At 41.2% G+C, this 21,677-nt stretch overlaps 2 protein-coding genes across 5 annotated transcripts in view; both read left to right on the top strand.

Moving 5' to 3' along the window:
• Positions 1-93: 93 nt before the first annotated feature.
• Positions 94-17,280, top strand: LOC130905548 (GRAM domain-containing protein 2B-like). 4 transcript variants are annotated; one of them, XR_009061118.1, is made up of 12 exons: positions 94-283; positions 427-523; positions 2,594-2,663; positions 2,741-2,844; positions 2,902-2,997; positions 5,984-6,055; positions 9,854-9,922; positions 10,015-10,123; positions 15,271-15,345; positions 15,414-15,504; positions 15,586-15,998; positions 16,532-17,280. XR_009061118.1 is itself a non-coding variant. In XM_057819061.1 (11 exons), the coding sequence occupies exons 1-11, from the start codon at positions 210-212 to the stop codon at positions 15,704-15,706; spliced, it is 978 nt and encodes a 325-aa protein (XP_057675044.1). In that variant the 5' UTR covers positions 94-209; the 3' UTR covers positions 15,707-17,280. The 4 variants fall into 4 exon arrangements, 3 of the variants coding, with proteins under 3 accessions (XP_057675044.1, XP_057675046.1, XP_057675047.1); XM_057819061.1 differs by having other exon boundaries at positions 15,586-17,280; XM_057819063.1 differs by having other exon boundaries at positions 2,594-2,708; positions 2,825-2,844; positions 15,586-17,280.
• Positions 17,281-18,871: 1,591 nt separating this feature from the next.
• Positions 18,872-21,677, top strand: part of LOC130905547 (TNF receptor-associated factor 2-like) — a 36,841-nt gene continuing 34,035 nt past the window's right edge. Inside the window, exon 1 of the mRNA XM_057819060.1 lies at positions 18,872-19,090. The gene's annotated coding sequence lies outside the window, so the exon portion shown is untranslated. The remainder of the gene's footprint in view (positions 19,091-21,677) is intronic.

The raw sequence follows: 21,677 nt of genomic DNA, 5'->3' as shown, positions 1-21,677 counted from the left end.
CGAGAGGGGGCACTTCCTCAAGTTCCATCTCTCCCGCCTTCTCGCTCCCTTTTCCCGGCCTCACCTCCCGACTCCTCCCCGGTTCCTCCTCCATCTCCATCCAGCGACTTTTCCCACACTTTCTCCCCTCCGTGCCAAGGTTTCGGCACCCCGGGAGCTTCACTCATGTCTCGTCGAAAGGGCGGCCGGCTAGGGAGGAGGACGACGCCATGGTGATTGGCGAACCGGCCGAGCTACCGTTGACTCCGCCGGGACGGACGACCGAGCGTCCCCGCGGGAGTAGGTGAGTGAGTGCGGGCCAGCTGGAGCGCAAGTCCCGGTATCCGGTGCAAGCATCTGGCTCACCTTGGTTTGTATTATGCGGGACTTCTGATGAAAAGTTTATTAAAAGTCATTCGTGTTATTTGTGTGGGAATTTTGTGGCAGTTGTGAGGGGGACAACGACGCACCGAGTTGCCGGAGGAGGCCCACTCACCTCAGGCTGTCAAAGTCTGAGGGAACCAACAAGTCGCCGTCCAATCAGGTGCGTTCATTTCAGCACTTCTGCTTCTCCGCCAATCAATGGGACAGTTTCTTTAGCGGCTCACCTTTCGCGCCCTCAGTGCATCGCGGATGTTTTTTTTTTTTTTTTTTTTTTTTTAAGGTTCTGATATAAATGAGTTCTAAAAACATATTTATATACACTTTATTTACATCTACATACCTATGTACACTTACAAACGAGAGTAAGGGTGTTGAGAGAAATGGTGGAGGAAATGTTTTGTATTCATAAATGTGTCCTCAGTTGATGTTGAAATAATGTTCCTATTGCTTGTTATTATTTACATATTTTCGCCACAAAATGGCAGGATGGGACTTAATAGTCTAAAGTGCTACATTTATTACTTCTTTGTGTTTGACTTTGATGACTTTGATTTGTGGGATTGCCTGTGAAGACAGCAATGAGAGGATGTGTCCGCATTTCAATGGAAATTAAATATGCCGAGTTTTGGCTAAAAGACAACTTATTCTCCGTCAATTCTTCCTACGAATGCAACGTTGAGCTGCAACCACCTCAACTGGTTATGGGCCCAGGAGTCATTCGAAGGTAAAGTCAGTTTCCACCGTGTAGAAGGTCGCGAAGGACAGCGTGCTCACGGACTGCTGATTAGCGGAAAAAGCTAACAAACAACATGGATCCACGAGGAACAAGTAGGTTACCTCGACTGGCATTTGACGGAGATGAAGCTAAATATGAACTCTGGGAAACTAAAATGTTGGAACATTTTCATCTAATCGGGCGAAAGAAAACAGTGCTGGTAGGACCAACCACTGAAGCTGAGAGAGAAAATGATGACATGAAAAATGCGGACGCGTATGCTGAAATGATACAACTTCTTGATAATAAAAGCCTTTCATTAATAATGAGAGATGCGCCAAATGACGGAAGAAAAGCTCTGAAAATATTAAGAGAATATTATGCTGGGAAGGGAAAACCCAGGATTATAAATTTGTACACCATGCTAACATCTCTTCAAAAGGGAACCGAAGAAAGCATAGTGGACTACATAATAAGAGCTGAGACCGCCATCACAGTATTGCGAAATGCAGGTGAAACAGTGGCAGATGGTCTACTTATCGCAATGGTCTTGAAGGGGCTGCCAGAAAGTTACAAGCCATTTACAATTCATGTGGCGCATACCACAGTTTTGTAAAGTTTTGGATATTGGATACAGACGACTAAACTGTGGGTACAAATTACTACACTGTGGTTACAGATGGCTAAACTGTGGGTACAGATTAGTAATCTATTAAAAATACCTGGGGCGCACCGTATTTTTGGATAGAGGGAACAGATTACTAATCAGTGGGTACAGATTACTAAACACTGAGTACAGTTTAATGTACCAACAGTTTATTAAGATGTGGGTACAGTTGAGTAATTACCCGCGCACCCGGCGCCGCACCGTAGTTTTGGATCGTAGGCTCATATTACTAAAAAGTGGGTACAGATTACTAAAGAGTGGGTACAGATTACTAAAGTGTGGGTACATATTACTAAAATATGCGTAAAGTTTAGTAGTACATGAGTACAAATTACTAAACAGTGGGTACAGATTAGTCATCTGTGGGTACAGTTTAGTAAGCTTTACCCACTTTTAAGTAATGTGTACCCACTATCTAACACTACGGTGCGCCCCCTGGCGCACGGGTAATAACTACTCAACTGTACCCACAGATTACTAAACTGTGTACATTCAACTGTACCCACTGATTAGTAATCTGTTCCCTCCCTCTAGCCAAAACTATCCAAAAATACGGTGCGCCGCCAGGTGCCAGAGTAAAATCTGTGGGTACAGTTTAGTAAAATTTGAGTCCAGATTACTAAAAAGTGTGTACAGATTATCTATAAAAACTAGTTTTTTCTACCTTGGCACCCGGGGGGTTCAGTACTACTGTACCCAGAGTTTAGTAATCTGTACACACAGACTTGCAGTTTCACAAATTGTTTTAAAACTCATTTGGACAATTTAGAGGTCCACAAAATACGAACAAAATACTTGTTGATTAGTCGTCAATGAGTCCTGTTGTCCATTCTTTTTTCTTCTTTCAGTTGACCAAAACAAACTTGCAGTTTCACAAACTGTTCAAGGAAGTGAGCAGAGAAGAGGCACTCGCACAAAGTACGTCCGCCGACTGGGCAAAAAAAACCCGCTTGTTTTCCAAAGGTGAGCATTTTTTTAAATGTGCCGATTGGCAGGTTATACATGCGCCCTGCAAAGAGACATTTTGTATCAAGGAAAAATGTTTGTCTCTCCAAACTGGATCTGCTTCCACTCCAAAGTCTTTGGCAGGGATACCAAGGTATGACGGGCTTTCTCTCTGGGTGAGTGCTTGACTAAAAAAATCTCAACTATGCAGATCGCCATCCGGGCCGCGTCCGTAACGTTCATCAAGAAGACCAAAACGGCGCTGCTTCTACCAAACGCGCTGGTGATTGAAAGCTCACGGGAGCAGGTAATTTATAAGGAATACATTAGCGGTGGGAAAAGAAGATACTAGCTCTACTTGCTGGGTTGTTGTGGCCAAGGTTTTGTTAAATGGACACATAAGAAACCTCGAAATCAGTGACCAGAGATCAACAGGAAGTGACCCTGGAATGCCTCAAAATCAACCGCAAGCGACCGTCGAATTCCTCAAAATAGTGTTGTTTTCGTCAACAATGACTATAACGAAAATATTTCCTCAGCAATTTTTTTCTTGAGGATAACAAGCTAAAAACGTGTCTTGTGAGACTAAAACATAACAACACGAATGCCAGTTTTCGAGAACGAGATGAAAAGGCGACATAGTTTCTGTCACATGTTCACAGTGTGTGACATTTTATCTGCTGTTAGCCTATATCGTAGCAGTGATTGGTTGTGTCAATCATGTGACGTGCTGCGCCCCCCAACTCAGCCATGAGTATCCTCTCCAGTCTTCCCATTGCTTGCTTTGATAGACACATGGTAAGATTGGTTTACTTTTCTTGGTAAGAGCGAATATACATTGTTGCTTATGAAGCCTTTCAAGGTCTGTGCTGAATGATCATCACACATTAAATGTAACTTGTAGCGTTAGCATAGCATTCGAGTTAGCATTAGGCTATTACTAACGGCGAGCGTCAATGTTCATTTGAAATAGTTGAAAAGCCTTTTTCACATTTTTTCGGGGAGTGAAATTTTAAAATTTCACTGACAAAAATATTGAGTTAAGGTCAACTAAAACTAGATGAAATTAGTCTGAGTTTTCGTGAGCAAAAACTAAGACGAACACAAACACAATAATGCTCAATTTCTCCCAGAAAATGGTTGCAATTACAAATGCTTTGGTAGTAATATCTTCATTTATTTTGCTTGCAATGAAAAAACACAAAGGAGAATGAATTTTTTTTTTTATCATTATCATTTTACACAAAACTCCATAATACTTGGTAGCACAACCTTTTGATGAAATAACTGTGAACAACCGCTTCCGGTATCCATTAATGAGTTTCTTACAATGCTCTGCTGGAATTTTGCACCATTCTTCTATGGCCAACTTCACCAGGTCTCTAAGATTTGAAGGGTGCCTTCTCCAAACTGCCATTTTCAGATCTTTCCAATGGTGTTCTATGGGATTCAGGTCTGGACTCATTGCTGGCCACTTTAGAAGTCTCCAGTGCGTTCTCTCAAACCATTTTCTCGTGCTTTTTGAATTGTGTTTTGGGTCATTGTCCTGCTGGAAGACCCATGACCTCTGAGGGAGACCTAGCTTTCTCACACTGGGCCCACCATGATGCAGCAAAATTTGTTGTTAGTCTTCAGACTTCATAATGCCATGCACACGGTCAAGCATTCCAGTGCCAGAGGTAGCAAAGCAACCCCAAAACATCAGGGAACCGCCGCCATGTTGCCTATGGGTACCGTGTTCTTTTCTTTGAAGGCCTTGTTTTTTTCCCTGTAAACTCTATGATGTTGATGCCTTTTCCCAAAAACCTCTACTTTTGTCTCATCTGACTAGAGAATATTCTTCCAAAACGTTTTTGGCTTTGTCAGGTAACTTCCTGGGTATCCTACCATAGAGTCCCTTTTCATTCAGACGCTGACGGAAAGTACGGGTTGACGCTGTTGTACCCACGGACTGCAGGACAGCTTGAACTTGTGTGGATGTTAGTCGAGGTTTTTTATCCACCAGCCGCACAATCTTTCATTGAAATCTCTCGTCAGTTTTTCTTTTCTGTCCACATCTAGGGAGGTTAGCCACAGTGCCATGGGCTTTACACTTGATGACACTGTGCACGGTAGACACAGGAACTTTCAGGTCTTTGGAGATGGATTTGTAGCCTTGAGATTGCCCATGCTTCCTCACAATTTTGCTTCTCAAGTCCTCAGACACTTCTTTGGTCTTCTTTCTTTTTTCCATGCTCAATGTGGTACAAACAAGGACACAGCACTTAGGTTAAGGCAAGTTTAATCCATTTTAACTGGCTGCAAGTGTGACTTAGTTATTGCCACCACCTGTTTTATGCCACAGGTAAGTAACAGGTGCTGTTAATTACTCAAATTAGAGAAGCATCACATGAAATTTCAAAGGGTGCCAATACTTTTGTCTGGCCCATTTTTGGAATTTTGTGTAAAATATTAATGATTTAATTTTTTTCCCATTCTCTTTTGCGTTTTTTTCATTGCTAGCAAAATAAATGAAGATATTATTACCAAAGCGTTTGTAATTGCAATCATTTTCTGGGAGAAACAGCATTATCTGACAGAATTGCAGTGGTGCCAATACTTTTGGCCAGCAGTGTAAGTATTATCGTTCAAAAGATGAAGACTAAGACGAAATGAAGAGGGCTGCCGCAAAATCGGATCACATCACGTCAGGATGTGACCCAATATGAACAAGAAGTGACCCTGGAATGCCTCCAAATCAACAGGAAATGACCCGATATCAACAGGAAGTGACGCAACAGCAAGTGACCCTGAAATGTCCCAAATCAACAGGAAGGGACCAGATATCTACAGGAAGTGACCCTGGAATGCCTTAAAATCAACAGGAAGTGACACTGAAATACCTCAAAATCCAGCTGAAATGAATCCCTTAGTCATATTCCAGAAAATTGATACATTTTTTTTTAACCAGTGTCTTATTGTGGAGTACTCAGAGCCACATTGTATCATCACAGCACATTTGAATTTCCACACGAAAGCGTAAAGTTCGAAAGCAACTGCGATTTTACAATAAAAGATTGCGCTATCGCCTCCACAATCAGGTCGCATTTTCTTTGCTCATATTTGAAGTTTGGAATTAATTTTCCGCACTAAATGGATTCCTACAGAGATCAAACACTCCCAGACATATGAAGTACAACTGTGTAAAATTGCGTCAAAATTCGCCACAGAGAGCTCACCTGGGCTTTGTTCACATTTGTTCCGCCAATGTTTGACGGTGATATATTTTCTTTATTTGTTGTTGTCTTTCCCAGCATGTCTTTGTGTCCTTCCTGTCCCGGAACACCACTTACAAGTTCTTGAGGTCCATCTGCATCCATCTAGAGGTCTGGAGGAATCACCTCCCAGGCAACTAATAAGTCAACTGGGTCATTCTTTTTTCTAGGGTGCCATTTGGACATGAATATAGGCGACATTTTGTGCTTTAAGTTAGCCCTCAGTCTAGCTTTGCTTGCATAATAGCTAACATTACATACAGTTGTGGTCAAAACTTTACACACACTTGTGAAGAACATAATGTCATGGCTCTCTTGAGTTTCCAGTTATTTCTACAACTCTGATTTTTCTCCGATAGAGTGATTGGAACAGATACTTCTTTGTCACAAAAAACATTCATGAAGTTTGGTTCTTTTATGACTTTATTATGGGTTAACAGAAAAAGTGATCAAATCTGCTGGGTTAAAAATATACAGTGCCTTGCAAAAGTATTCGGCCCCCTTGAACCTTGCAACCTTTCGCCACATTTCAGGCTTTAAACATAAAGATATAACATTTTAATTTTTTGTCAAGAATCAACAACAAGTGGGAAACAATCGTGAAGTGGAACAAAATTTATTGGATACTTTTTTAACAAATAAAAAACTGAAAAGTGGGGCGTGCAATATTATTCGGCCCCCTTGCGTTAATACTTTGTAGCGCCACCTTTTGCTCTAATTACAGCTGCAAGTCGCTTGGGGTATGTTTCTATCAGTTTTGCACATCAAGAGACTGACATTCTTGCCCATTCTTCCTTGCAAAACAGCTCGAGCTCAGTGAGGTTGGATGGAGAGTGTTTGTGAACAGCAGTCTTCAGTGGCCTATACTACGAACTGAGTTCAACCTCCCCAGAAGTAATCCAGTTTACCAGCGGGTAACCGGAGTTGACAAAACCTGGTTGTCTAGTTTGTGGTCAGTCGGTGCTACGACGCTGATTATGAGGTTGATTAGTCGAACCTGTGTCAACTCAGTCAGAGTTACTGCGCGTTCACATAAAAGGGGGCGGAGACCAGAGTCAAACACTACTTGTGACGATGGCACGGGCACCTTACTTCACGGAGGAGGAATGCGCGATGATCATGCGGAGTTATGAGGAATTAAAATCCACCCTCACCGCGAAATCGAACATCGTTTCAGCGAGTAGAGCGCGACGGGTCTGTTGACAGCGAATTTACAGATTGTGTGATTTGTGAATGCGTCAATATGCCAGTTTACTTATGTCCATGCAAAGAAATAAAGCCTGCTGTCAGGACAATAAAATAAGATTTGGTACGTTAACAGTAAAAAAAATAATTTATCGCGCATCACCACATGAAGCAGGATAATTGTATGTTTCGTCCCATTGACAGTATGAATACGTATGTCCTTTTTTTTCCCCTTAGTTTGGGCCTAAAAAAATCAAGCCCGACCCGAGCCCGATCAATTAACTTGATTTGCAGGCCCGAGCCCGACCCGACCCCCCCATAATTTTATGTTATCTTTGTGAGGACTCAGGAGAAGAAGGAAATGCGGGGATGCCATGCGTTGTTGCGTGAATTAAAGCCCGTCTTTTGTAACGAATTTTCACAGTTAAACAAGACTGTAAGATGAGTATTCAATAAACATTTATATCTTTTATATTTGTGCGTCTGTCCTATCAGTGGATTTGACATTTAATTTAATCTCTTCGAGTTTTCTCAATGTTTACATAGTCTTCATATTTCTATGATTATTATCAACTCATTTACACAACGAAATAACACTGGAAAAGTCCGTTAAATATATTTCTTGTATATGAGAGCAAAGCTCCGCATTCGTTTACATTCAGCAATTTCAACGTTCAATTTGAAGCGTTTCCATACCCCACTTCGAATTGCACGGCATACAGTGTTCTTACGCAGATATTCAGCATCACCATTGGAATGCATATATTGTCCCTGGCGAAAGAGCGCACGGAGAGGCACACAATCTGCCCGTTTGTGAGGGCCTGACTTTGGCGGGTTACATTATAGTGACGTCCGCCTCGATCAGTTGGCACAGGTAAAGAATTCCCTCAGCTGAAAATCTATATCTTTCATGGAGAACATCTTCCGGGTACGCCAGCGGATTCCGGCGGTCTCCAAAAACCCGTGCCCTCCGAAGAGAGCCCCTCACAATCCGCGCGCCAATGTCGTATGGGTCGTCCAGGTACGCTGTCATTGTCAGGAGGACACGTCTGCGGAGGAGTGCTGTTTAAATATAGCGTGGTTAATTAGAATTCTGGGGTTAAGCAAGATCTAACTCTGAGACGACCAGGTTTGTCGTGTGGCGTGTGTTGCCATGGCAACACTTCTCGGTTCCAACATATCCACCTTTCGTAGTCTCGCTTAGCTGCGAACTTAGGTCGCACGTGATGAAGTTACTCTCAAAGTTACCCTGCTAAGCCAGAAAACTGGCTTCGTAGTATAGGCCACAGGTCTGGACTTTGACTTGGCAATTCTAACACCTGGATACGTTTATTTTTGAACCATTCCATTGTAGATTTGGCTTTATGTTTTGGATCATTGTCCTGTTGGAAGATAAATCTCCGTCCCAGTCTCAGGTCTTGTGCAGATACCAACAGGTTTTCTTCCAGAATGTTCCTGTATTTGGCTGCATCCATCTTCCCGTCAATTTTAACCATCTTCCCTGTCCCTGCTGAAGAAAAGCAGGCCCAAACCATGATGCTGCCACCACCATGTTTGACAGTGGGGATGGTGTGTTCAGGGTGATGAGCTGTGTTGCTTTTACGCCAAACATATCGTTTTGCATTGTGGCCAAAAAGTTCCATTTTGGTTTCATCTGACCAGAGCACCTTCTTCCACATGTTTGGTGTGTCTCCCAGGTGGCTTGTGGCAAACTTTAAACGAGACTTTTTATGGATATCTTTGAGAAATGGCTTTCTTCTTGCCACTCTTCCATAAAGGCCAGATTTGTGCAGTGTACGACTGTTTGTTGTCCTATGGACAGACTCTCCCACCTCAGCTGTAGATCTCTGCAGTTCATCCAGAGTGATCATGGGCCTCTTGGCTGCATCTCTGATCAGTTTTCTCCTTGTTTGAGAAGAAAGTTTGGAAGGACGGCCGGGTCTTGGTAGATTTGCAGTTGTCTGATGCTCCTTCCATTTCAATATGATGGCTTGCACAGTGCTCCTTGAGATGTTTAAAGCTTGGGAAATCTTTTTGTATCCAAATCCGGCTTTAAACTTCTCCACAACAGTATTTCGGACCTGCCTGGTGTGTTCCTTGGTTTTCAAAATGCTCTCTGCACTTTAAACAGAACCCTGAGACTTATCACAAAGCAGGTGCATTTATACGGAGACTTGATTACACACAGGTAGATTCTATTTATCATCATCGGCCATTTAGGACAACATTGGATCATCCAGAGATCCTCACTGAACTTCTGGAGTGAGTTTGCTGCACTGAAAGTAAAGGGGCCGAATAATATTGCACGCCCCACTTTTCAGTTTTTTATTTGTTAAAAAAGTTTAAATTATCCAATAAATGTTGTTCCACTTCACGATTGTGTCCCACTTGTTGTTGATTCTTGACAAAAAAATTAAATTTCATATTTTTATGTTTGAAGCCTGAAATGTGGCGAAAGGTTGCAAGATTCAAGGGGGCCGAATACCCTTGCAAGGCACTGTATATATCCGTCTTATGTCTTATCTTTCCATTCCAACAATAATTTACAGAAAAATATGGCATATTTAATAGATGGTTTGAATTGCGATTAATTACGATTAATTAATTTTAAGCTGTAATTAACTCGATTAAAAATTTTAATCGTTTGACAGCCCTACTTGGGATACAAATGGCACCTTATAAAAAAGAAAAATGACCCAACTAAAACTTGTGAAAACATTGCAGGTGGAAAAGACGATCAGCAGCCACGCGGCTTCCTGTGAGAACAACTTCGGAGAGGAGCGCCTCCCTCTGGTCCGGAATGTTTGCTTGTTTTGTTTTGTTTTGTTGTCTTTCGTCATCTCAGCGGTAGGCCCTTTGTATATGTTCCTGTGTACGCTCGGCAGGACTTTGCCCGGAGCTTCTCTGACTTGGATGGCGTGGCGCGACGAGAAACGGAGGTGGAGAGTAGTAGCAGCTCCGGATCGCAAACTCCGGATTGTGACAAAATGGCCGGTGAGTGATGATGGTGGTAAAAATAGAGTAGTGCCTTGTCGTAAATTCAGTACTAATGGGATGAACGTCAGTGGCACTGAAACCAGAGCATTCACAGCTTTTTAGGGCATTTACAGGTTACTTCCTGTGGATTTTGAGTCTTTTCCTATTCGGTTGGGGACATTCTTGGGCCACTTCCTTTACAGTACCCCAAAATCAACAGGAAGTGACCTGTAAATGCCCCGAAACCAACAGGAAATGACCCAGAAATGCCAGAAAATTGATTGTTTGGTCACTTCTTGTTGATTTCAGGGCATTTTTGGGCCATTTCCTGTGGATTTGGGGGCATTTGCGGATCACTTCCTGTTGATTTGAGTTACTGAACCGGGTGACCGGGTTAATGTCCACAAATGAATAGGAACTGACCCAAAAGTGCCCCAAAATTAACAGGAAGTGACCAAAAATCAACACATAGTGTCTACGTTAGCTTACTGGCTGCCATTGATGGCGCTAGACATCCAGTTAATTTTGACGGGATTGGACATCTAGCACCGCCAATGGCCTGGAAACCTGAGCCTGTCTTGTGGGGATTTACATGTCACTTCCTGTTCATTTTAGAGCATTTACTGGTTACTTCCTGTTCATTTTGCGTTACTTTCTATTCATTTGGGAACATTCTCGAGTCACTTCCAGTTCAGTAACCCAAAATTACCTGTAAATGCCCCAAAATCAACAGGAAATGCCCCAAAAACAGACGCATTGGCTGCCATTTTATTGCCATAGGCATTCACTGGTCACTTCTTGCTGAGTAATCCAGAATCAACAGGAAGTGAGCCGTAAATGACCCAAAACCCAACAGGAAGTGACCCAAAAATCAACAGGAAATGACCTGAAATGCCCATTTACGGGTCACTTTCTGATCAAGAGGATGTGACCCGTAATTGACCCCAAACCAACAGGAAGTGACCCAAGAATGACCCACATTTTAGAGCATTTACTGGTTACTTCCTGTTGATTTTGCGTTACTTTCTATTCATTTGGGGACATTCTCGAGTCACTTCCTGTTAAGTAACCGAAAATTAACAGGAAGTGAGCTGTAAATGCCCCAAAATCAACAGGAAATGCCCCGAAATGCCCCAAAAATAGACTCATTGGCTGCCATTTTATTGCCATGGACATTCACTGGTCACTTCTTGCTGAGTAATCCAGAATCAACAGGAAGTGAGCCGTAAATGACCCAAAACCAACAGGAAATGACCTGAAATGGCCATTTACGGGTCACTTTCTGTTCAAGAGGATGTGACCCGTAAATGACCCCAAACCAACATTAAGTTACCCAAGAATAACCCACATTTTAGAGCAGGGGTGGGCAAACTATTCCACAAAGGGCCGCAGTAGGTGCGGGTTTTTGTTCATACCCATCATGAGGACAGCCTTTCACCAATCTGGTTTCTCACAAGTGCAATCAGTTGATTGCCATCAGGTGCTTCTTGTTTCCACTGAAGCCTCATTGGTTAAACTGTCTGTGCTGAATCAGTTGGAACAAAGACCAGGACCCACTGCAGCCCTCGAGGACCGGTTTGCCCACCCCTGTTTTAGAGCATTTACTGGTTACTTCCTGTTGACTTTGCGTTACTTCCTATTCATTTGGGAACATTCTTGAGTCCCTTCCTGTTCAGTAACCCAAAATTAACAGGAAGTGAGCTGTAAATGCCCCAAAATCAACAGGAAATGACCCGAAGTGCCCCCAAAATAGACTAATTGGCTGCCATTTTATTGCCATAGACATTCACTGGTAACTTCTTGCTGAGTAATCCAGAATCAACAAGAAGTGACCCGTAAATGACCCAAAACCAACAGGAAGTGACCCAAGAATCATCAGGAAATGACCTGAAATGCCCATTTACGGGTCACTTTCTGTTGACTCTGTGTTACTAAACAGGATGTGACCTGTAAATGACCGCAAACCAACAGGAAGTGACCCAAGAATGACCCAAAATCAGTGGGGAGTGACTGAAAATCAACAGGAGATGACTGCAAAAGCCCCAAAATCAACAGAAAGTGACCCGTAAACGCCCCAATTGGAAAGGGAAGTTAGTGAAAAGCAACGGGAAATGACCTTCCTGTTCATTTTAGGGCATTTACAGGTTATTTCCTGTTTATTTTGAGTCACTTCCTATTGATTTTGGGTCACTTTCTGTTAATTTCGGGGCTTTTATGGGTCACTTTCTATTTTTTTTCAGTCACTTCCTGTTCATTTAGGGCATTTATAGATTATGTCCTATCGATTTTGGCTCACTTCCTGTTGATTTGAAGTTACTGAACAGGAAGTGACCTGTAAATGCCCCAAAATGAATAGGAAGTGATCTAAATATACCCTACAACTAGAAAACTGGCGTTTGGGTCACTTCCTGTTCAGTAACCCAGAATCAACAGGAAGTGACCCATAAAGGTCTATGGGCATGATTGACAGCCAATGAGTTCAATTTGGGGCATTTTTTGGTCATTTCCTGTTGATTTTCAGTCACTTCCTGTTGATTTTGGGGCATTAATGGGTCACTTCCTGTTCATGTTAGGGCTTTTACAGGTTAATTCCTGTTGATTTTGAGTCATTGCCTGTATATTTTGGGGCATTTCAGGTCATTTCCTGTTCATTTTCACTCACTTCCTTTTTCTTCTGGGGAATTTACACGTTATTTCCTGTTCATTTTGAGTCAGTGCCTGTAGATTTTTGGGAATTTCCAGGTCACTTCTTGTTGATTTTGGGGCATTTATGGGTCACTTCCGGGTAATTTTAGGGCATTTACCGGTTATTTCCTGTTGATTTTGAGTCAGTGCCTGTTGATTTTGGGGCATTCTTGGGTCACTTCCTATTGATTTGGGGGCATTTACAGCTTATTTCCTGTTGATTTTGAGTCACTTCCTGTTGATTTTGGGTCATTCTTGGGTCACTTCCTGTTTATTTTGGGTCATTTATGGGTCACTTCCTGTTCATTTAAGGGCATTCACAGGTTATATCCTGTTGATTTTGAGTCGCTGCCTGTAGATTTTGAGGAATTTACAGGTCACTTCCTGTTGATTTTGGGGCTTTCATGGTTCACTTTCTATTTTTTTTACAGTCACTTCCTGTTCGTTTTAGGGCATTTTTAAGCTTATTTCCCATTCAGTTTGAGTCACTTCCTGTTGATTTGGGGGAATTTACAGGTCACTTCCTGTTGATTTTGGGGCGTTCTTGAGTCACTTCCTATTTTTTTACAGTCACTTCCTGTTCATTTTAGGGCATTTTTTGCATATTTCCCATTGATTTTGAGTCACTTCCTGTTGATTTTGGGTCATTCTTGGGTCACTACCTGTTGATTTTTGGGGCATTTTTGGGTCACTTCCTGTTCATTTTGGGACATTTACAGGTCATTTCCTGTTGAATTTGAGTTACTGCCTGTAGATTTTGGTGCATTTATGGGTTACTTCCTGTTGATTTTGGGTTACTGAACAGGAAGTGACTTAAAATCAACAGGAACTGAAATGGAAGCCAATGAGTTTATTTTGGAGCATTCAAGGTCATATCCTATTCATTTTCACTTGTTCCTTTTTCTTTTGGGGAATTTACAAATCACTTCCTTCTGATATTGGTGGCATTCTTGGTTCGCTTTCTATTCATTTTAGGGCATTTACAGCTTATTTCCTGTTGAATTTGAGTCTCTTCCTGTTGATTTTAGGTCATTCTTGGGTCACTTACTGTTGATTTTGGTCATTCTTGGGTAGCTTCCTGTTGATTTTAGGGCATTTACAGGTTATTTCCTGTTGATTTTGGTGCATTTTTGGGTTACTTCCTGTTGATTTAAGTCACTTCCTGTTCAGTAACCCAAAGTCAACTCAAATGGAAGCCAATGAGTTTATTTTGGAGCATTCAAGGTCATATCCTATTCATTTTCACTTCTTCCTTTTTCTTTTGGGGAATTTACAGATCACTTCCTTCTGATTTTGGGGCATTCTTGGTTCACTTTCTATTCATTTTAGGGCATTTACAGCTTATTTCCTGTTGAATTTGAGTCTCTTCCTGTTGATTTTAGGTCATTCTTGGGTCACTTACTGTTGATTTTGGTCATTCTTGGGTAGCTTCCTGTTGATTTTAGGGCATTTACAGGTTATTTCCTGTTGATTTTGAGTTACTGCCTGTAGATTTTGGGTTACTGAACAGGAAGTGACCTAAAATCAACAGGAACTGAAATGGAAGCCAATGAGTTTATTTTGGAGCATTCAAGGTCATATCCTATTCATTTTCACTTTTTCCTTTTTCTTTTGGGGAATTTACAGATCACTTCCTTCTGATTTTGGGGCATTCTTGGTTCACTTTCTATTCATTTTAGGGCATTTACAGCTTATTTCCTGTTGAATTTGAGTCACTTCCTGTTGATTTTAGGTCATTCTTGGGTCACTTCCTGTTGATTTTAGGTCATTCTTGGGTCACTTCCTGTTGATTTTAGGGCATTTACAGGTTATTTCCTGTTGATTTTGAGTCACTGCCTGTAGATTTTGGGGCATTTTAAGTCATTTTCTGTTCATTTTCACTCACTTCCTGTTGATTTTCGGGCATTCTTGGGTCACTTCATTTTTTTTTTTTTAGTCACTTCCGTTTCATTTTAGGGAATTTACAGCTTGTTCCTTTTGACGTTGAGTCACTTCCTGTTGATTTTGGGTCATTCTTGGGTTACTTTCTGTTGATTTTGGAGCATTTATGGGTCACTTCCTGTTAATTGTAGCTCATTTACAGGTTATTTCCTGTTGATTTTGAGTCACTGCCTGTAGATTTTGGAGCATTTGCGGGTTACTTCCCTTACTTAACCCTTGAGTTACTGAACAGGAAGTGATTAAAAATCATCAGAAAGTCAAATGGCAGCCAATGAGTTTATTTTGGAGCAATTCAGGTCATTTCCTGTTAATTTTCACACACTTCTTTTTTCTCTTGGGGAATTGACAGGTCACCCTCTGTTGATTTTGGGGAATTCATGGGTCACTTCCTGTTCATTTTAGGGCATTCACAGGTCACTAAAATGATCACGAAGCACCCTCTAAATGCAAACGAGACATTCCCTGGTTTCAGTGCCGTCAACGGCGCGAGACGATGTTTTGCAAAGTTAAAAAGCTCTCTCTCTGTGCCTTTGGTCAAGCGTTCCTGAGCAGAGAGGTGTCGGTACTCGCCGAAGTCCACCTCCGACCGGGCCAAAAGAGCCGAGCCAAAAACGGTACCGTCGTACGGGTAAACTCCTTCGGGCCAACTTTGAATACACGCCCTGTATTTTTCGCCACAAAGGAGCATCCGACTCTATTGTGGCGGCCACAAACGCGGACAAAGCCTGGCCTCGAGCGACCTCACTCCCCGTCCTGTTGATCTACTTGGTTTTGTGAGTACGCCGGTCACCGCGTGTAACCTTTCAAACACGAAGGATTGTTCTCAGATGTTTGCGTTTCCACCCTGAAACTAGAGTCGGCATCCTGGCGCTGTCCTCCTGTTACATGGCTTTCAAGATGGCCGCCTTAGAACACCGCCTGAACGCCGTACTGCGTGCGCACGGCGGGTACAAGGACCACGAAGAATTGTTTTAGGCCATTCTTTGTTGTTGAACTAAAATGCAATTCATAAAATGCTATTATTGAAACAGGTTAATTCGTGTTGATTTTAGGCCACTTCCTGTTCATTTGGGGGGCATTCAAAGGTCACTTCCTTTCAGTTTTGGGTTGGTTCCTGTTGATTTTGAGTTACTGAACCCTAAAATCCCCCAAATAAACAGGAAGTGACTTGAAATTAACAGTAAATAACCTGTAAATGCCCCAAAATCAACAAAAAGTCACCCAAAAAAGTTGTAACTGTAAATGCCTCACAACCAGAAGACTGCATGTCACTTCCTGTCGATTTTGGGTCACTTCCTGTTGATTTTGGGGCATTTACAGGTCACTTCCTGTCAATTTTGGGTCACTTCCTATTGAGTTTGCGTTACTGGACAGGAAGTCACCCATAAATGCCCCGAAATCAACAGGAAGTGACAGCCAGTCTTCTCTGGTTGTGGGGCATTTACAATTACAATTTTTGGGTGACTTCCTGTTGATTTTGGGGCATTTACAGGTCACTTCCTGTCAATTTTGGGTCACTTCCTGATAAGTTTGGGTTATGGAACAGGATGTGACCTGTAAATGCCCCAAAATCAACAGAAAGTGACCTGAAATAAACAGTAAATAACCTGTAAACGCCCCAAAATCAACAAACTGATCTGTAAATGATCCAAATTTGACAGGAAGTGACCCGTAAATGCCCTATAAATTAACAGGAAGTCACCCAAAAAATTGTAACTGTAAATTACCCACAACCAGACGACTGGCTGTCACTTCCTCTCGATTTTGGGTCACTTCCTGTTGATTTTTGGGCATTTATAGGTCACTTCCTGTCAATTTTGGGTCAATTCCTGTTCAGTTTGCATTACTGAACAGGAAGTGACCCGTAAATGCCCCAAAATCAACAGAAACTGATCTGTAAATGACCCAAATTTTACAGGAAGTGACTCGTAAATGCCCAAAAATCAACAGGAAGTCCCCCAAAAAATTGTAATTGTAAATGCCCCACAACCAGACGATTGGCTGTCACTTCCTGTCGATTTTGGGTCACTTCCTGTTGATTTTGGGGCATTTACAGGTCACTTCATGTCAATTTTGGGTCAATTCCTGTTGAGTTTGTGTTACTGAACAGAAAGTGACCCATAAATGCCCAAAATCAACAGAAACTGATCTGTAAATGACCCAAATTTTACAGGAAGTGACCTGAAATTAACGGGAAGTGACTCGAAAATGCCCCAAAATCAACATGAAGACACCCAAAAAATTGTAACTGTAAATGCCTCACAACCAGAAGACTGGCTGTGGGGTTCAGAACAGTTTCTGTTGATTTTTATCAGAATTTACCCGTAAATGCCCCAAAATCAACAGGAAGTCAACCAAAAAAATTGGAAGTCATACAAAATATTAAATTTGGATCTCACAGCACCACTACTTAATTCGCTTATGTTATGTAACATATTTTTGTATTTGTTGTTTTGTTCAATTTTCACACTACTTTCTGTAGGCGACAAAACTTTTGTTTTGCCAAAATGTGACCTTTATGTCTTCATTAAATGATGAATCTTTTTTCAGTGAAACAAATATATTTTTGTACATTCAACATCATTTGGGAGGGTCTTAGCTTTCATATGAGCCATTCCTGAAACCAAATGATTAATTCAAAGTCAGGTTATTGGCAATTGTTTCTACAAAATGGATAAGCGACAAGACTTTTGTCAGGGACTCTATATAGGAAATTCATTTACATGCAATGACACTTTTCGGCCACCATGTATGTATCATAAACTCCGCTTATGATACATACATAAGTTCATGCCCTGGTGGCCGAAAAGTGTCATTGCATGTAATTGACTCCTATATATGTATAAAAGTTGTAAAGCATTAAAGCAAACAAAAAAAGATATTTTTATAATAGGTCAAAATTATTTTTCGAACAGATCATGTGACTAGCACTTACACGGTCATTTGCTTTGCATATTATTTTTTAAAAAAAATAGGGGCGGGCAATTTTATTTTTCAAATGATTTTTTTGGGAGGGGATTGAAGCAACTTTTTGCGGGATTGAATGATTGAGACAAAAATGTCCAACAAATAATATGGCCCAAAAACAAAAAGGATTGCTAAAATCAAAGAAAACTTTTGAAATTAAAAAATTAAGTGTTCAAATGCAAATATTTTTTCGCATTCAAAAACTTTTTTTCTATGATTGAAATTTTTCTTATTTTGATTGAAGTGATTTTTCGTTTGAACATATATATTTTTTGTTTGAAGCAACTTATTTTTTGATTGAATAATAAAGACGCAAATCTCCTAGTCAAAATGTGGGCCAAACGCAAAACAACATGACTTCAATCAAAAAAGTTGCTTCAATAAAATAAAAAAAAGAAAAATAGCTTTCAAATGAGTTTTTTTGCGTTTCAAATTTATTTTTGCATTCCAACACATTTTTTTAATCGAATAATGAAGACACAAATCGACCTCCATATGGCTCCGCTCACGGGATACAATTTTTGACTGGGGTAACTACATTGGCACGACACCGGCGGGCGTACCATATTCAATGGATGACGATCTTGACAAAAAGTACATCTGTCCTAAGCAGCAGAATGATGGGAAACAAAAAAAAAAAAAAACGCTCATTTTCAACTTATTATTCTAAATATTCTCGTAAGTTAATTTTATTACTTACACTGCGTTTTGGGGTCATCAACATGTTGTGCCCCCCTGCCCCAAAAGTCAAACTCCGCCTATGCATAAGTTTGTTTTTAATTATACTTTGGTGAAAAAAGTGAAAAAAACATGTCTTATATGTATCCCTCTCCAATGCTGAATGAATACATTGAACACACACACAAATAATAAATAAAACACAACAATTCCATTGGCTTAAAATACAGCAGTTTATTTTACTACTTCGCGGTTTTTCACTTTTCGCGGTGGGTTCTGGTCCCCATTAACCGCGAAAAACGAGGTATCACTGTACTGCCATTGACGGCGATTGACGTCCAATCCATCGCCCCTCCCAGCCTAGGAGATAAAAAGTAAGTGACCCGAAAATATCACAAAATGAATAGCAACAGGAGGTGAACCAAGAAAGAGATTCCTCCATAAATGGCATCATCTCGTTCCTCATTTTTCCCGTTCTTTTCTTCTCTTCCCGCCGCGTGACGTCACGGGCGGCGGTGTCGCGAGGATGAAAGCAATGGCGTCGCTGGACGAAAACAGCCGCCGCTGCCGGAGCGCTCGTCCGTCTTGTCGTCGCTATGTGGCGGGAGGAAGAAACCCGCCGTCGACGTGCATTTGAACAGCGCCGAGCGGATAACAACTGGCAGGCCACGGCTATGGTGATGGCGGCTCAGTAAAGAGCGAAGCAGGAAGCTGGTAAGCGGGAGGGGAGTTTTTTTCCTCCCCTTCTTCTTTCCGCCTTCTCTCTCCTCCGGGGTACCACTTGGTCTTCTTGTGATTCGGGGAAGCTTATTTTAGCAACAAGGAGACAATAGAGGCGGCACGTCAACAAGAAAAAAAGGCTTAGCTGGTAGATGCTAGCCAAACATTGGACTGTCTGTTGATGTTTTAAAACGACAGATGCTCCGTTCAATGGCAAATTCACAGTTGGTAACGTTGACTATTAGGGGTGTACAGTCAATCCCCAATTTCACGATAGGATAAGATACGATTCAATGGTCTTGGAATGGTCTTGAATATGATATTATCCGGGTTTCCAGATGGGAATGATAGTAAAATCCGCCCAGTTCAGTCAAAAACAAGCAGTGGCGCCTCCAGAAATTTTTCATAGGGGTGGCCAGATGGGGCCACTCAAAATCTTGGGGTGGCCAAAACTAAAACCCATAATTTCAGGTTTTCATTATATTATTGTAGTAAAAAGTTCAGGGGGAAAACTATAAGAAAGACTTAAGGACACGGCTACTGATATACTTTGGTGTATTATGTAATATTTGATGTTACTAATAGGGCTGTCAAAATTATCGCGTTAACGGGCAGTAATTATTTTTTTAAATTAATCACGTTAAAATATTTGACGCAATTAACGCACATGCCCCGCTCAAACATTAAAATGACAGCACAGTGAAATGTGTACTTGTTGTGTTTTTCGGAGTTTTGTCGCCCTCTGCTGGCGCTTGGGTGCGACTGATTTTATAGGCTTCAGCACCCATGAGCATTGTGGAAATATCTATTCGCATTAACAATGGCGGGCTACCAGTTTATTTTTTGATTGAAAATTTTACAAATTTTATTATCTTTTAAGGATTACAAGTCTTTCTATCCATGGATCGCTTTAACAGAATGTTAATAATGGTAATGCCATCTTGTTGATTTATTGTTATAACAAACAAATACAGTACTTATGTACCATATGTTGAATGTGTATATCCATCTTGTGTCTCATCTTTCCATTCCAACAGTAATTTACAGAAAAATATGGCATATTTTATAGATGGTTTGAATTGCGATTAATTACGATTAATTAATTTTTAAGCTGTAATTAACTCGATTAAAAATTTTATTTGTTTGACACTCCTAGTTACTAATGATTTAATGTGCATAGTCCAGTCAACTGTCCAGTCAACATTTTGAGTTCCACAACAATTTTGTTTTATTGGGTTATGTATATATTAGGCAGAAGGTGTACATTTAACAAAACAATATAATTACTGGGGAAAAACAGGTGCTAGCAGATTTGAATTTGGGATGAAATGCATAATTGATGCTACAACAATTGACGATTTAGTGGCAAACGGGGTGGCCAGTGGGGTGGCCAACAAATTTATAGGGGTGGCCACCCCTGGCCACCCCCTGGGGGCGCCACTGAAAACAAGAACAAATGTAAACCATTAATAATAAAACGTTTTCCCTTGTATTTGTAACCAGGAAAAAATATGTCAGCAGCAGCAACGATACTATACGATTTGCGATACAAGGCTCACGATAATCTCATGATATGACGATACAACAATTATTGATATCAGCATACAGTGGGGCAAATAAGTATTTAGTCAACCACTAATTGTGCAAGTTCTCCCACTTGAAAGTGTGTGTTGTCAACATGGGTAAACCTCAACCATGAGAGACAAAATGTGAAAAAAAAAACCAGAAAATCACATTGTTTGATTTTTAAAGAATTTATTTGCAAATCATGGTGGAAAATAAGTATTTGGTCAATACCAAAAGTTCACCTCAATACTTTATTATGTACCCTTTGTTGGCAATAACGGAAGCCAAACGTTTTCTGTAACTCTTCACAAGCTTTTCACACACTGTTGCTGGTATTTTGGCCCATTCCTCCACAAATTGCTTTCCCCAAAAAGTAATTGAGTTAGTAACTCAGTTACCTGAATGTAAGAATAATTAGTTACTTGGCAAAGTAACTGGTGTTACCTTTCATGTTTTTCTTTTCATTTAAATAACAAAAAAAACAAAAAAAACATTGTAACCTTTGCTATGTTTGGAAGTCCCCGTGACGTCAAAATGATAACAAGAACGGTGAGCAAAAATCCCAGAACCACACGGGGGGACCTAGTGAATGACCTACAGAGAGCTGGGACCACAATAACAAAGGCTACTAGTAGCACAATGCGCCGCCAGGGACTCAAACCCTGCACTGCCAGACGTGTCCCCCTACTGAAGCCAGTACACGTCCAGGCCCGTCTAGGGTTCGGTAGAGAGCATTTGGATGATCCAGAAGAGGACTGGGAGAATGTGTTATGGTCAGATGAAACCAAAATAGAACTTTTTGGTAGAAACACAGGTTCTCGTGTTTAGGAGGGAAAGAATACTGAATTGCATTCGAAGAACAACATACCCACTGTGAAGCATGGGGGTGGAAACATCATGCTTTGGGGCTGTTTTTCTGCAAAGGGACTTGCACGACTGATCTGTGTAAAGGAAAGATTGAATGGGGCCATGTAGCGAGAGATTTTGAGTGAAAATCTCCTTCCATCAGCAAGGG

The sequence above is a fragment of the Corythoichthys intestinalis genome, chromosome 17, assembly GCF_030265065.1.
Source record: "Corythoichthys intestinalis isolate RoL2023-P3 chromosome 17, ASM3026506v1, whole genome shotgun sequence".
NCBI lineage: Eukaryota > Metazoa > Chordata > Actinopteri > Syngnathiformes > Syngnathidae > Corythoichthys > Corythoichthys intestinalis.
This window is presented reverse-complemented; position numbering and strand designations above follow the sequence as displayed.

Bases quoted from the DNA above. Each gene is read 5' to 3' on its own strand.
- LOC130905548 (XM_057819061.1), top strand. From the start codon at position 210: ATGGTGATTGGCGAACCGGCCGAGCTACCGTTGACTCCGCCGGGACGG. The intron at 2,845-2,901 runs GTATGACGGGCT...TCAACTATGCAG, and splicing joins TCTTTGGCAGGGATACCAAG to ATCGCCATCCGGGCCGCGTC. The intron at 15,346-15,413 runs GTACCGTCGTAC...TTCGCCACAAAG, and splicing joins AAAGAGCCGAGCCAAAAACG to GAGCATCCGACTCTATTGTG.